General features: G+C 34.5%; 1 protein-coding gene across 3 annotated transcripts in view; it reads right to left on the minus strand.

The window, feature by feature from the left end:
* The window catches only part of LOC132706812 (DNA repair protein REV1), a 48,064-nt gene that overhangs the window by 10,277 nt on the left and 20,561 nt on the right, over positions 1-17,226 (minus strand). Inside the window, exons 8-15 of one of the 3 annotated variants that reach the window (XM_060678374.1) lie at positions 16,647-16,839; positions 13,235-13,707; positions 10,481-10,678; positions 7,508-7,777; positions 7,297-7,456; positions 5,389-5,599; positions 2,687-2,840; positions 1,575-1,776 (exon numbers count right to left, since the gene is read on the minus strand). In XM_060678374.1, coding sequence (XP_060534357.1) covers positions 2,705-2,840; positions 5,389-5,599; positions 7,297-7,456; positions 7,508-7,777; positions 10,481-10,678; positions 13,235-13,707; positions 16,647-16,839 — 1,641 coding nt within the window. In that variant the 3' untranslated portion in view covers positions 1,575-1,776; positions 2,687-2,704. Of the gene's footprint in view, positions 1-1,574; positions 2,280-2,686; positions 2,841-5,388; positions 5,600-7,296; positions 7,457-7,507; positions 7,778-10,480; positions 10,679-13,234; positions 13,708-16,646; positions 16,840-17,226 lie in introns of those variants that run through there. The other 2 variants (XM_060678373.1, XM_060678375.1) reach the window with 2 other exon arrangements.

A 17,226-nucleotide genomic window follows, 5' to 3' on the forward strand; every position in this document is an offset into this window, starting at 1 on the left:
AAAAAAATGCGAAAAATAAAATAAAAGAGTGGGATTGCAGGTTCGTGGTATAAAAAATAAGAAAAAAAAAAGGTAAGTTCAGAGATTCTTGTTCGGTGTTTAAAAACGCTCCTGCGAAAATCCTCCACATGCCTCCAAAAACGTAGTTATTTTCATAATTTTGTTTAATAGCTATTTTTTTAGAACTAAGTTGGTTTGCGAACAAAGGGTTGACAAAAAATTACCATTACTGTTATTGCTCACTTGTCATCAATGCTTTTAAGAGATAGAATTTAAGGTTAGAAGACACTTACACTTCACTAAACAATTTATAAGGCGCGAGGAAAAAGTTTATATTTATTTATATTCATCGTTTTTCAAACCCAACTGTAGTATTCTATTCAAGGTTCTAGAAAAAAATGGTCCGATTTTCGTAAATCTTTTGGAACTGTGCTTACTAAAATGATGACCTGTTTTGTCAGATTAATCAAAACAAAGTATCTTGAGCTTTGGATACTGTTACTGAAATTCTTTGTAGAAAGTTCTTTTTTTATATTAACAAAAGGCAAAAGGTTGGAACAGGTTATCTATAACAATACTAAATCAAGCCTACGCTCTCTGTGCCTGACTAGAAAGACTAACGAGCACTTAAATTCTCTATTCTCATAACCTAAAGCCTAATGCTAATAAGTCGGTGGCCATTTTGGTGGGCGGGGAAGTTCGTGGCGCGTAGCGCAAAGCAGCTTTGTATTTTGAAAAGAAACCGCTTCGCAGTTCCTTGTCCTACAGGGACGCATTGTTTTTCTATCGTGCTCCTGCAGACCACTATGGAAATTTCGCAAAATTGAAGTGTGTGTACAAACTAGAAAGCGTCTTTTACTTGTCGCCGAATTTCAAAATAACGACAAACTTTGATAAATATAAAAAATTTTACAAGTGATAACTATTTCCAATTTTGATATTCCAAGTATCTCGCGCACCCTGTATGATAGACGAAACCTGAAACTCTCTCTCCTCACAATTTACGAAACTGTTTGGGTCAATTGTTTACAAATGTTATAGTTTTTCATTAACGGCTAATAATTTACAAACGAAAACGGCAACGGCAGGATCTTTTAGATTTTTTTACCTATAATGGACACACCCTGTACATAGTTGAAGAAATCCCGGAAATGGAGTTTCCAGGCTATTGATCTTCCACGTTTCCTAGTCCAAGAGTTTTTCTAAAATAGTAAATGGTTGTCGAGAAAATAAGATTGTTCTGAAATCATGCACTACGCCATAATAATTTATGACGTCATCGCGCCTTGAGAGCTCCCAGAATAGTGATTCTCATATGGATTTTTTCAAATTTCTCGAGCAGTGAGTGTGATAGATCAAAACCGTAAATACAAAAATTGTAGCTCTCAATGTGGCCTATAACACTGTTTAAACCAATTGGCCATATTTTTCACGAATTTTGATTCACGGCTAATAATTTAATCGCGAAAAGAACGATTTTCAGGGTCTTTTTTTTTATTTATTTATTTTTATTTTATTTTATTATAATTAAAAAACCATGTATAAAATGGAAAAAATGCCTGAAATAAAAATGATGGTCCCGGATCTCCCGCATTTCCTGGTTCACAAATTTTGCCGATCGGGTTAATTGTTTCCGAGAAAATATTTTTTTTCTGCAAGTCAAAATATACCAAAATGTGTTTTTTTAAATACTTTGCGAGATATGACTAAGTCCTTTTTGAACAGATAAAGTGCTGATGTGCACTTCTACCCTTCTGCCAAATCTGAAGTCGATAGCTGAAAATTTAAGACATCTGTTGATTTTTGAATATAGCACTTAATCTTGAATCTTGAATTCCCTGTACAATAGGTGAAAACCTTAAATACAAAAGTTTTTGTTGTCAATATAACTCGCATTGTAAAAGAAACTGATATGCGAAACACGGTCATTTAGTTATAGCCACTTTTCAATAATGGGGTACTCTTTTTTCAGTTTTCATTTCATTTATGTTCATTTTAAAAAGTTTATGGAGCCGAATCTTCCGCGTTTTCTCGTTCAAGAGTTTTTTTGCGATTTTTAATTTTTTAAGAATACTTCCCGACTCCCAACCCCCCAATCTCAATAGGTCCCGTTTGATAGCAACGTCCAAAAAACAGTTGAAAATCGAAAAAAAAAAAGATGGACGCTGAAGCTTGAAGGCTGCCATTTTTACATATCTTATGCATCCCGTGGACGGTTAAAAAGAAGCAAAATTTGAAGAGTGTAGCTCGAACGGTTCGGAAGTTACCATCGAAAAACCCTGGAACAGAGAATGGAGAAGAGAACAGACAGAAAAAATGTTTTTTTCGACGCTGATCATTTCTGTACCAATTTCGGTCTTCTAAGACCTATCCTTACCGAGATCTCGAGCTTAGTGCTTAAGAAACGGAATTCAAGTCGGCAAGTAAAAGAAAAACACAGAAAACAACATAGATAGGATCCAAATAGCGATAACACAAGAAAATGAGAGTTGCTATTGGACATAATACCGCATTAGTTTAAAGAAATTTTTCATTTAAAGCTCTTAAATGATCAAGTAGTAAATTTTCGTGCTTAAGGGATACCGATAATAATTTCATCAATAAAAACTGGAAAAATATTTCTATTGCTTAGACATTTTTCATTTTAAAACTTTATTATAAAACAGTACAAAATAGACATACTCACATCGGTCTAATGAAAACTTCAAAAGGGACGACAACATTCGAAACTTGTGTTGACGTACAAAATTGATCCGTAACGCTCTACCATACCAGTCTGCATAACATCCACTGCCGCATAATATGCCTTGTGCCACGTACAATCCAGTCTGGAAAATACCCTAAAAATCGTCAAAATCACAACACAACACTAGCGACCTCTATTTTTCATTTCATTTTTCCTTGTCATACACGTTAATACTAATACCAACAGATTGTTTTTTTTATTATTTCCCAATTTTTCGAGGTCTTTGAAGGTAAATGGCAGATGAGAAAATTTATTTTAAGTTGGAAATTAGTTTCCCGATCTCCTATAGGTTAGCAAAGGTAAACTATCTCACGCACTCTGTATGACAGACGAAAACTGTAAATGCGGAAATTGTAGCCCTCGACGCAGTTTACGATACCGTTTAAATCGGAGAAATTTCGGGCTGTGATTCTCCCAGCTTTGTCGAAATTTAATTCCATAAACTATTTTCGGAAGTAGTAGGAAAACCTTACTTCTACGCCCGCCGTCGAGATAACTGAATTACAGATTCCTAACTAAAATTTCGGCGCTCGTCTGCAGATGGCGCTAGCATAACAATGAATGAATAATAGAATTACCAATTTTTAAAACTAAATCCCCGGACAAGAAGAAAAATTGAGTTCTATTTTAATTCAACTCGTTGAGAAATATACTACCAAAAAAATGGTAAAATTTGATCGAAAAATGACAATAAAACCTTAATTAATGTTGTTGTGAGGATTTAAGTTTAATAATGGAGAGGTATTTAAGATCGTTAACCAATACATTTGGATATCTCGTTTTGTTAATTTCCATGGCTTCCAATAAATTTAATTTTCTACTTTTTGTGGCTGTATGTAAAATATTAAAATTTTCGTAAAAAATGTGTTTTTCTGTGTTTAAGTGTGTAGCATAGTTAGAATCTAGACTATTGTTTGTCCAATATAAATTTTAGGACATGATCCGCATTTCAACCTGTAGACACTTGATTTTTGAGATTTTGGGCATTTCGTTTTGGGTTGTTAGTTCTGTAAGCAATTTTTAAACCACATTTTGACAAATGGGTTGAAACTTTTTCACTGGGTTCTCCTATGTATGTAATTGTTTTAAATTGTTCGTGTTCTGTGTTCTGGATAAATAGATTAGATTAGATTAGATTACTGTTGTCTGGATTTGTTTTTTATTTATAATTTTATCGATAATGGACGGATTGTAGCCGTTGTTCAGTGCAATTTGTTTAATGATATTAAGTTAATTTTCTGTTAAGAGTGGCGTATTAAGAAGTCTGTGTATAGAAGAGTGAAATGCAGCCATTTTGTGTGGGGATTTGAGCTGTTATGTATGACTGTGTCCGTGTGTGAAGGTTTATTGTAAATGGAAAAATCTAATTTGTTAAGTCTAAAAAATTAATAGAGTTATCCTGTTTAATCTCGATAGTGAATTTTATACGATTAATGCAATGCAATTTAAAAAAGAATCCAATTATCTGTTCCGAAAAAGCAAACGAAGACATCATCCACGTATCTATACCACCATAAAAAACTTTTACTTAAAGGATGTTCTTGTATGATATTTTCCAAATTTTCCATAAAAATCTCGGCTTACAAAGGACTAAGTCCTTAGAGATGTAAATCTGTCCATAAAATTCAAAATAATTTTGGTCTAATGATACTATTAAGCAATCTTATAAATCTTGTTTCACCAATGGGTTAACCTGTTTCCCAGTGAGAGTGAAATCTACTAAATCTATCACATCCATAGGTGGAATACTGGGAAATAAGTTTTGTACATCAAATGACAATAGTGTTGCGTTAGAAGAGATTTTGATATCTTTAATTTTTTTGATTAATTGCAAAGAATTTTTTATTGCAAATTTTGGTTTAAAATCTGCGTGAAACTTTAAAATATTTCCTAATTTTGTTGATAGTTTAACTGCTGGAGCCGTTACATAAGACACGACTGGTCTAATGGGCATATCTTGTTTATGTAATTAAAGTAAAGAATATAATTTTAACGGTTGTGGATTCATAATTGTTAAAAAATACTTATCTTTGTCACTAAATAGTGTAGAGTTAGTAATTACTTCCTTGACTTGTCTTTGATATAACTCGAAATTATGGATTTTTTTTTTCAAAATAATTCAAAATAATTCCATAGCAGAGATTTGTTAGTCGATTTTTATTTTATTTCTAAAACGAAAGTGATACTCGCTGATATTCCGGTAATAAATATGGAATGCCAAAATGTTAATGCATTTTAATCAAATTATGTGCGATTGAATACCTGGCCACCAGACGAAGTTTTCCGATATAATGGCAAAAAAGGTAAAGATATTGGGTTGCTTAATGAAGTAATTGTGTTAAATATTGACGTTGAAATCTGCAATTTCCTACTTCCTATTATAAAACACTTTTTTTTTCAATAACAAAACGCGTTACGAAAAAATCAGAAAAGGCAAGAAAGCAGTCCTTTATTACTTTAAATTAGCATATCAAGAGTGATCAATGGCATAAAAGAAGATTTTTGAATAATTATTTTTTTTAATAAAAACTTTGGCACTTTGTATCGCGAAAAATTAGCGCATGTCTTAGCTATAACGGCCGGCGTGTACTTTCCCATTCGTGGTGACTCATCGATTGTATATCTTGTTGTGTCGGACTCACCTGTACAGAAAATTGTACGCCCTCTTCAAAACTTCGATCTTTCGCTCCAAAGCCCACCGTCTGAAATGCTGACCCAGCATTTCGACGTCAATTTCCGACGGCTCGTTTTCCGATTCTATCCAAATTTTAATCGCCGACTTTATTTCGTCCCACGACAATTTTCGAAAAGGAGTGTCGAGTTCGTCATGGACGGCGTTCATTTTTTTCATTGCTAAAAAATGCACACCTTCGAAATAGGGTCAAACGGGGTAATTGTAAACGATTAAAAGAAAAAAAAATGGTAACTAGACAATCTATTCGTAGATACTTTGGCCGAAAAAGATGCAAAGAAATTTTTTTAATAAAAAAAAATATTTGAAAAAAATGTCATCGTTTACATTTACCCCAACAATTTCGGAGAAATTGTAAACATCTATATCAAAAACTAGAGGAATTATGCAAATAAAATATAGGGCAATTGTAAACCTTTCGTAGTATTAGTAATTTGAACCACAACAAAGTGTATATGTACGAATTAATATTTATTAGAAACGCTTAAATATACATACAAAATAAAAACATTTTAGTAAGCTTGGTAGACCAACTTTCTAAGCAAACGTGGGAACTTTTTACATAAAATAACCTTAAAGCTAACAAAGTACTAGGTATAAAAAAAAACAAAAAATACATTTTTAACTAAAGTTTTTAAACGTTTACCGTGTTGAAAAAAAACACATTTAGTTGACAGAAATAAGATAAGTGACACAAATATTTATCTAGGCGCCCTCTAAAACAGGAACTTTTTTTTTCAAAATGGTAATAAATTCTGGAAAAGGTAACACTCATAAAATTTGCTCATTTTTAACAAAATATATGTCATTAGCATTGACAGCAGAATTCTGCTTAGTTTTTTCAATACTTTTTAGTGCAATAACTTCCCCTCACTGTCTTTCTTTCCTTTCGGTTTTAAAAGTAACTAAGGCAAAATAACGGGGTTTTGAATCCAAAAGAGGCGTCGTACTTATGCCTATGAACTCATCTTCAGGCATAAAGATGGGTCACTATCCTATTCGTCACTGCTTTTACTTTTAGATGAAGTTTCTTTTTACTGCTTCTTTATATGTAGTCTGAATTGTAGTGTTCTGTGTTCTGTTTAACACTTGTTCTGCGATCAAAATTTCGCCATAACCAAGAGTCATTAGGGAAAAGAGTTTATGTATTTATATTCTTAGATAAGATTAAGTAAACTCATCCTTATCGCATGGATAACCTGCATTTGGTCGAGCTAACAAACATTCTACAAAAAACAAAAAAGCCATGTGTTAAACACTTGCATCATTTACAAATCAATAAAATAACATTATCTTAAACATATTAAACTCTTATAGCAATACTTACTTTAAGATATAAAAGAAAATTCAACACATTTTACTAACACGGCCAAAAGGACAAATTTTTGCAGCGCTCTCAACAAACGACAAAATGAACTAAAAATCGAAGGTTGATGATAGCCAGTTTACTCACCACTAATGAGCGACACACATATGTAGTTTAGGCAAAAAGTGAAATAAAAGGTACCTCCTAGTATTTAACTGTATAAAAATTTCTGGTTCGTCGATGATACTTTTGTTATTTGGTAAAGAATCTTTCTGAAATATTTATAACCATTTAAACTCTATACACCCCAACAGAAGTTTCACCATCTCATCTCAACCGGAGTTATTAATATAAAAAAATGCACTTCACATATCAAAAGTTCTTAAAGAATATGTTAAAACGAGATTAAACACTTGCCCAAAATTCTCGCAACATCTTCGATCCATTTGCTTCTCTCCCTTCAAACAGTATATAAGCAGGTATTGAGTAGAACGCGAAAGATTTATTAAAGATATTGCAGGCTTAGACAGTAAAAAGGGTCTAAAATCTTACCGATATTTGTAAAGCTGGTCTCCAACACCGACACAGTCGAGTTTTCTTCCCCCCTCCCTTTTCCAGTATCAAAATTGTACTCGGTAGCGATTTCTTTTTGAATATCATCCGGCAGCTGCTCGAAAACGTCCCAATCTACCCACGCCCTAAGATTTTGCATCTAGGAACGTACAATAAGAATAAAAGTCTTAAACAACTAACCAAAACATACCTGCCTACAATTGTTGCCCTTTGCCACTTTGCTAAAAAATTTATCGATGGTAGAATTGTTTTTGGTGGGCGTTGCCCTTGCTTTTGGTCTCCCTCTACTACCGGTTTTAACTTTATTCTTAACCACGCCTTTGCCCGCCTTGTCGGTCTGATCAACAGCCGCTTTTGAACTGTTTTGAACAGGTATTCTGTCTTTGTTGATTTTTTCTGCGGGCAGTGATGCGTCGTCGATTTTTTTACAAGAAGATTGCTTCAAAAAGTTACTCATCGTCTACAAAGAAGATGAAAATTATAACAAACAACCTCAGAAATTTAATTTTGTGGATACCAGGGATGTTTTTTTGACCAAATGGTGTACTTTGATCATATCTGTTGTATCGATAGCGCCATCTAGGGACATTTTAAAGGTATATATTACCGATAAACATGTGACCCTGGTTATAAATACATGTGGTATACAATAAACCATAATTAAAAATGTATATTTTGATAAATTCTTGCAAATATTAGAAAACAATCGGGGATGTTAAGAGCGCAGGTCTCTACGCCCACCAAGTTTGTTTAACTTTCCATCAAATTCATGAAAAGTCTTTTCTATTAATAAATCGAATTTCATTTTGAATCAGTGCTGATCCCGTTTCCACAATCCAAATACTAACCAAATCTATTACAAATTTAACATTCTTAATGATGAAACTTATTTACTTCCATTAGGTATTACGCAAAAGTAACTGTCAAAATAGGAGTGGATTTATTTTTTTTATTCCTCTTTACCACTACCGCTGAAAAATATAAGTTGTGAGAAAACGCCTCCTAGCAAATGGTGTCAAATATCAATTCCGAGATGTGTTCAAAAAATACGGTGACTTTTGTAATTGGGTGTACCACATGTCCCCAACATACGAGGGCAGCACCAACATTTCCCGGCCTGAAAATGAAAGAAACAACTAACTTTAAAAAAAAATTCTTATGGTTTGTCTGCCAAATGAGATAAAACAGCCTCTTTTAACTCAACTTCGTCGTTAAACCGTCGTCCACGTAAGTCCTTTTTCAAATATCCAAACAAATAATAGTCGCTGGGGGCCATATCTGGACTATAGGGAGGATGATCTATCTGTTGGAACCCAAACACTAAAATGGCAGCTTGTGCAACACCAGCAGTATGGACAGGTGCATTATCGTGCCAAAGACGCACGCCTCTGGTCAGTTTTCCTCGACGTTTTACACGTATGCAGTCTCGCAATTTATATAATAATATTGCGTAATATTTACCATTGACAGTGGTATTAGTTTCTTTAAAATCTATCAAAAGAATTCCTTCACAATCCAAAAAGATCGTGGCCATCACCTTTTTTGTCGACTGGCAGACTCTGAATTTTCTTGGAGGTGCTTCACCCTTACGACGCCACTCCACTGATTCTTTTTTAGATAGAGGGTCAAAATAGAGTTTCATCTCCCGTCACAATAGTTTCTATCACAGGCTTCGGTTCCGAACCACAGAGTTCCAAAAAAGACCGCGCATACTCGGCACGGCGTTATTTTTGAATAACCGAAAGGTTTTTAGGAACCCACTAACCATATGCATACCTAAATGATCATGCAGGATTCGACGAACACTTGTAGCAGAAAGCTTAGTAATTTCTGAGATTTCCTTGACCTCGATCACTCAATATCACCTCTTCCACAATCGCAACAATATCTTCCGTTATGAACTCCACTCGTCGACCAGTTCTTGAATCATCTTCAAGGGACTCCTGCCCCATTCGAAAACGTTTTGCCCATTCTTTCACTATAGAATACGAAGGAAAACTTTGGACGTACACACCATCCAGCCTTTCTTTAGTAATTTTAGGTGCTAACCCTTCTTTTGTCAAAAACTTTATGACTGCTCTATACTCAATTTGCGTTATTTGCGACATTTTTTCGGACACGTCTTGTTTAAAATGCTGTCAATAAAAAACTATTTGACGCAAGACTTCAATTTTTTTCGCAGCCTACTAAGATATATATTTAAAAGAAGACAAAGTATTATCGTGATCCTGGAACTGCATCTATGTCAGGCCGGGAAATTTTGGCGCTGTAAAAAAAATCGAACAAAGAATCTGCATAAAATTTTGTGTGAAAAATGGAATGCAGTGCTGCAAAACATTTGAAATGTTGACAATGTCGACATGTTGCTATTGTTGTAGTGTGAAACTAAAAAGACTCATAGATATTGTGATCATCTTAAGTACTGACCGTATAGTTCTAAAATCTCTAAAATATAATCCCGAAAGCAGGTAAAGGATATTCCATGGTAGTAACGTACGCAATTGACTGCAATTAAAGCTTCTTCACACTATCAAATCTTATTCAGCCTAACTAAGATTCTTGCATTGCCAAAGTCAATAAAAATCTCTAAACAACCCATCTTAATCGCGACTCAGATGTTTAATTTTCACCAATATACGGATCAGTCATCTGAGACAATGTTCATGCCCCTCCTTTAGCTCTATCCCCCTCCAACCATATATTAGCAGCTACAGAGTACAATGCGAGCCAGTTTTAGTTAAGCCTTTAATTTTTGTGTGATGTTTTGTGACGTCGTGTTTTCGGTAGTGAGTCATCAAGATCGCAGCATATAATACCAAAACACCCGTGGAAAGCAACTATAATCCTTTTCACAATAATATTTTGGATTTGCTGGTTTGTTCAAAATTTTGGATGATTATTCGACCGGTGGCGAACCTTGCCGCTGAAACTCTTTCCCGCAAGACGAAACAAGCATATAAAAAATTTAAAAAATAAAAACAAAAACCATTAATAGTTGTCCCAAAACTTTCTCGATTATGCTTAAAAAAAAATTGTCGATACTTTTCTCAAATTTTCAGCAAATTGCTACGCTCAATGTTCGCAAAAACTCTAATGTATATTTTATAGAGCACATTGGTTTTAAAAAAAGAAACGACAATTATGAATTAAAAATGACCCTTACCTTATTAACCTCGATGAGCTTTTCCAATTTGCTCAGCTGAATGCCGATCCCCCTCAGTTCAGCAAAGGGTATATTCAGTTTATCGTACAAACTCTTGACCTCTCTATAAATAACGCCGGCGTCGTTCAAGATCGCATTCGAAGTAGTACTCTTGCTCACAGCGTCGCACACTCCGTGTCCCAGATATTTCGCTGTTTCCTAAAAACATCATTAAAAGATCTATAGGCTATTTCAGGAAAATGCCCCTGTGCAAAGACTTGGTGCAATAAAATTATTGTTCATTCATATTCCTAGAGGAAAAAGAACATACATTTTGCGCTGAGATTATAAAAAAAAACTTGATGGTATAATAATTTTTGATGATATAGACAAATTCGATCCATTCAGTGGAAAAAATCGAGTGAAAAACCTTAAAAAAATAAACAACGCTTTCCTTTTTTTCTTCTTTTTGGTAGAGCAAAAGCCAATAAGGTTCTTTTTTCTACCTTCATTTTTTTTGTTAGTATTAGGCCGGACAAAAAAAATTACACGGTAAACCTATTCCAATTAACATCAAACATATTCTCTTCTAAATACTATTTCAACTTTATTTGAAACACTGCGTGAATAGTAATTTAAATAATTCCAAGACTCTTTGGACAAAACTTTGAACTAATAAAGTAAATAAGAGTTTTTTCTTTCCTTTTGTTGGCTTCTTCAGGGCTTGACTGAAACTGGCTCGTATTTTACTCTGTACCTGCTTATATATTGTTTGATGGGGGCGGAGCTAAATGGGGCATAAACACCGTCTCGGATGACTGATTCCCATATTGGTGACAGGTCGAGTCCTGAGTCGCGGTTAAGTTTGTTAGGTTTTTTAAAGTTTTTTATTTCCGCAAAAATTCTTAAAAAATCAAAACCCCCTAACTCTAATATTGCAAGCCTAAACGCATTGCCCTAAAATCTCTAAAATCTAATCCCGACATTGTAACCGTAAAGGAAATGCTATGGTGATCATGAACACAAATGAGTATCAGGAAAAGATTCAAGATATTCTTACAGACGGATCATATCGTCAACTTAAAAAAGATCCTACGTCATCTATGGAATGCATAGTTAAATCTATCATTAAGGCTTCTTCTCTATCATACTCCGTCAAAAAATCTGTCACCCCTCATGACTCTAAAATTCCTGGTCTCTACGGACTCCTTAAGATTCACAACCCACGATTAACCCTTCGACTTATTGTTGGCTCTCCAACATATTCTCAACAACAATTTCTAGTTTTCTTATTAAAGACAGGGAAAACTGTCAGTTTCGTACTTAATTGCTTTCACTTCATTGAACCATTGAACAAATAAAAAGCATTTTCCGACGTAGAATCCCTGTTTACTAAAGTTCCTATTGCTGAATATGGGATTCAGTCATCCGAGACGGTGTTTATGCCCCTCATTTAACTCCGCCCCCCTCAAACAATCTATAAGCAGGTACAGAAAAAAATGCGAGCCAGTTTCAGTCAAACTCCGAATAAGCCAACAGGATTATTGGCGAAACGTTAGCAAGTTCGACTCAGCAAAAACCGACGCAGGAGGAATCCAGAAGTTTTGTAAAAAGTATTACAGTAGCCTGTGGAAGTCTCTTTGAAAAATTAAGTTGTTGAATTATTATCAAAACAGTTGCAAAACACATTTTGTAGTGGCATTTTAATTGATGAAGAGAATGTCTTTGTCTTTGTTAGAAATAAAGACTCTTCTATAGTTTTTGAGCTGTCCTCATTCTAATATAGTCAATTCATTATCAAGTATTATTAAAAGTCATTTAAAAAACAATTAATCATCAGATTAGATTAGATCAGATTAGGGGGTTTTAGAGAAGGGTTTAGTTGTGAGATAACATTACTAAATCTCACAGATACTAAAACTTCTTATTCTAAAGCCTTCGATAGATTAAATCAAGAGTTGTTAGTTGCAATTTTATATTTTATTGGTTTTTACATCTATTGCCCAATTATCTCAGTAACAAACTTAAGTGTGGTGTTCCACAAGGTTCGATCCTTGGGCCTCTATTTAATATTTACATTTACATTTACATCTTGCTTGCGATTTTGCAATGTATACCTTTACGCCGATGCATCTTTCATTTTTTTCAATTTCAATTTAGAAATTAATGTTTTCAATAATGATAATTCGTAAACAGTGTAGGATATCAAGACACTTTTCCAATAAAAATTCAAGGTGAAGAATTAAAATGTTGTCAAAGTCATTAAAAACAAAATTGACCGATTAGTTGGTTTTAAATTACTTCATTTTTTGCGATACTGCGTATGATCCATGGATTTGTGTCCAGCTTCATACAAGAAACGACGAGATTAACGATGGAACGTAAACGTTACTATATTTCATCATATAATATTGAATAAGTGTCCCCAGTAGCATATAGCAAAATTAGCGTCATCAACTAACCGTCTTATAACTTGTATAAGCTGCACAGGGCAAGTCAATGATAGAGCAAAGTTTATTGCCTCAAACATTTTGTAGTATACAGGGTGGCTTAACAAAGCGTGACGAATAAAAGATACATTTTTAAATTTTGCTGGACGCTATTTTTATTTTCAACTGTCGAATCTATTTGTAAATGTTTTCAACTCCACGTTTGCAACCAGGAAAATGTTATTTTCAGCCTGTCAGTCCTAAATAGTTTATTTAAAAATTCTTTGTAAAACGGCGTAACGTTTACTAATAAACAAACAAATAAATAAACTCGAGTATTTATTACCACGGGAGCATCCTCAGCTCTGACCAACAGCTTCAAAGTCAAACACCTGGCCCTCGTGTTAACGTCGTTTGCTCGGTTAAAGACTTCTTCGGCCAAACGCTGCAAGAAACCGTAACATTCGTCCAGAGTCTTGAACCGGATACCGTAGTTGACCTCCGCAGACACCGATTTCCTCTCGTGGTGATAATCTAGAGGCCTGCTGTCGCGACCAAACGCTTGGTCCTTGATTTTCTGGCCCAGTTTCGCGCCCAGCTCGGACTGCAGCAGTTTCAGAGGAGCTAGCTGAACGTCCCCGCATGTTTTCAAACCTAAACTACCGAGTTTCGCCAACGTGGCTCTCCCCACCCCGGGCAGGTCCTCCAATAAGATTTCCGACATGTACGTTTCGACGTCGTCCGCTTCGAGGTAATAATGACCAGCCGGTTTTGCTTTCCTCGTGGCCAGTCTTGCCTGTAACCTGTTACTGCCGAAACCTGTACGAAACGGGAGAGATTTCGGACTGTGATTCTCCCAGGTTTGTTAAAATTCAATTCGATAAGTAGTAGGGAAACCTTACTTCTACTCCCATCGTCTTGACAACTGAATTACAGATTGCTAACTAAAATTTGAATAACAGAATTACCATTTTTTTAAAACTAAATGCCCAGACAAGAAGAATTAAATTATAAAATTTGTGGGAAAAAAATTGAGTTCAATCTATCCTCAACTGTGATTAAAGAAAAATTATAAAAGAAAATATCGTTAGAAAATTGAATGGGAAGAAATATACTCCCAAACAAATTACAAAAAATAATTTCAAAAATCTAATTTTTATGAATGTTGTGAAAACTTCTCAATTCAATGAATACATTGAAAAGAAAATAAGCATACTTTTGGAATTCGAATGCAAATATATTCAAAATAATTCGAGTAATCGATAAACTACATGAGACCTTTTTTTGTAGAGTATTAAATTTCCTATAATAATAATATCACGGTAATATATTTTTCAGTCAACAACAAAATTCACAACACACAGTTAATTTTCTTTAAAGTCTATATCGTTATGTAAAATAAATTGACAACTGAGACATAGCCTTCTAGTTATGGCAAATTTTCATTAAAAGAGGAACCCAATTCTCAGTTTTTCAGTACATTTTCGAATATTATCAAGAATAAATCTCTTAACTCTCTTGTTTAAAAAGCCGTTAAACTACTTCAAGCCAAGTCACTGAACCTAGCCTGCGGCCAGTCTTGCCTGTAACCTATTACTGCCGAAACCTGCACAAAAAGGGAGACATTCCGTGCTGTGAGTCCAGGATTGTCAAAATTCAACTCGATAAATTGTATTTCGCAAGTAGTAGCAATACCGTACTTCTACGGCCGCCATCTAACATAACTGATTTACCTAACTAAAATTTCACCACTAATCTACAGGGGGCAGCACAAGTTAATAGCATCATTTTGGAGATATTTCCCAAGCTTTGAATTTGACGTTTGTCAATTCTAACGGCCATGCCATTTAATGTATTAGTGTTGTTTGGCGAAAATGTACCCAAAAACTAACGGTCGTAGAAAAAGCATAGTATGCAATTCGTTCGGAAAACTTTTTAAATCGCTCCGCTCGTGTCAAATAAAGGCGTGAGTCAAATGCCGTTTACCGCACTTGTTGCATAATATACTATTTTTGTTATTGTCATAATTCTCTGCAAAAAAGGTATCTTGTGATTTATCGATTATTCGAGCCAATTTGAAGATATTTGCATTGGAATCCCAATGGGTATATTCATAGTTTTTAATGAATATTTTCAATTTGTCCATTGAATTAGTAAATTTTATAATTCAAGACGCGGGAAATATCTCCGAAAACATCCGATTGGTCCAAAACCCGTGCGTTAAAACCCCCGCGGCTCGCATCAGTGGAAAGCGAAACTGACGTGGTAAAATGACGCTTCCCGCACGCTATATCGATGTGTAAATAGATATTTTAAAGACGGGAGTAGAAAAAGATTATTTATTATCTACTTTAGTTCTTTATTCATGAAATATCAATAAATGCATTATTAGAAAAAAAATTCTGTTCCACCATATGAAATTTTGTACATTAATACAGTATTAATAGAAAAATAAACATTTTTATAGTTGGGAAATAGTCCTCGATGTTTTTTGACAAGTTGCTGCAAGTTTCAAAAGTGTTTTTCGTGAAACACTGACTTACTCAGAGACCAACGCTCTGTTGTGTCATTTAGGACTTTCATTTGTTTGAAATATTCTTCATTTTATTTATAACTCTCATCTGAAGCCCACAATACAATGTCAATATTAAGGAAATCATATGACAGGTCAAAGATTTTGAACAAATTTAATGATTTTTGAGAAACGAAATCAAATCCTTTAGAATAATCGAATTGATGTTCTTTTGATCGATCTCAAATTTTTAAACCCTAGAATTTATACCATCTATACCATAATGATAAATTATGAATAATATTGGCTTAATGATCGATTTAGTGGTAAGATATAACTATTTATATAGGACACTAAATCGGAAATTATTATTAAGAGCTCATAAGTACTAGCTAGAGGTAACTAGCAACTGGTTTTTGTGCGTCAAATCCAAAAATCTAGCGTTTCCCACTGCATTAACCTGTGATGCCATCTGTAGACTAGTGGTGAAATTTTAGTAAGGTAATTCAGTTATCTCAAGACGGCGGGCGTAGAAGTAACGCATGTTGAATGGCCACTTCGTGAACCAATATCAATTTTTTGGAATTTCGACAAATTTGTAAGACACGTATTTTGCATCTATTCTAAGTCGCGCACGTAAAAGATGTAATCCAAAACAGCTACCACAAAGACAAAGAGACAAAGAGATAGAAGAAAACAAGAACTTATTGTCTGGTTAACCACCGAAAATATTGAATTTGCAATAGATGCAAATGAAAGGGTTTGTAGCATGAAGTTAAAACACTGCTAAGTCGTGCACATCGTAAAAAAGACGCGAGAGAACTGGCAAAAACCAGTCCAGTATGTCATAAAAAAGAGGAGTTAATTAAAATGACAAGGCGAGCTGACAGTTGATCAAATGACGAATAATACTGTTTATTAAAAACTAAGAGCACCTAATTGTTATTCTGGAAAAAGGTGATCTATCTACCTGAAATTCAAAAGATTGTTCACAATTTCCTAAAAATTCATATAAAAATAAGAAAAATAATTTCACTTTTTTTAGGTCCTTAAATATCCGGGGTGAGCAGAGCAGACAATTGTTTTGAGTGTGATCTGTGCCTCAATGGATCTAATCAGTTTTACCACCATGTCACACATTGAAGTTCCAATTGTAATGATTTTACGGTTTATCTCTAATAGATAAATGAGTTCCTTGTTGAGCGATTATTATACTGCTGTGACGCAAGAAAAGTCAGCTGCTTACCGGTTGAACAGGGACATCCAGTAGCGGTGACAATTTCCGTTCGTATGTGGTCCGCCCACTCCTGAACGGTCAAGCCGGTTTCCAGCAAAATGGGTCGAACGTCGACGTACATTTCGTCGCAACTCACAGCTTCTATGTCCAGCGTGTACGAAGCAATCGTCTGATATAGAGTATTAGACACTTCTTTGTAACCCTAAAAGTTTTAATCAGCGAACTTTATCGCAAGTATCGGATCTTGTAGTAATTATTCAAAGAAAGAAAAGAAAGAAGGGGCGTGAACATAGTCTCCAACGATATATTCCCATATTGGTAAACGGTAGAGACCTGAGTCGCGGTTAAGATTATTTGATTGTTTATAGATTTCTACAAATTCTCAGATTTTTCTTTGGTAGAAGAAATGATATTACATACGATTATTATATATATTACTTACTATTATTATTTTGGTTAGTTCAGTCAAGATCTCTAGAAGCCAACAGGATGATTGGCGAAACGTCAGCAAGTTCGACTCAGCAAAAAGTAACTTTAGTTTGGTTGGTTAGGTAAAATTTGACGTAAAATATTATTCTGATTAAACTTA

This window comes from Cylas formicarius, unplaced genomic scaffold, assembly GCF_029955315.1.
Source record: "Cylas formicarius isolate icCylForm1 unplaced genomic scaffold, icCylForm1.1 PGA_scaffold_8__14_contigs__length_24414737, whole genome shotgun sequence".
Classification (NCBI taxonomy): Eukaryota; Metazoa; Arthropoda; class Insecta; order Coleoptera; family Brentidae; genus Cylas; species Cylas formicarius.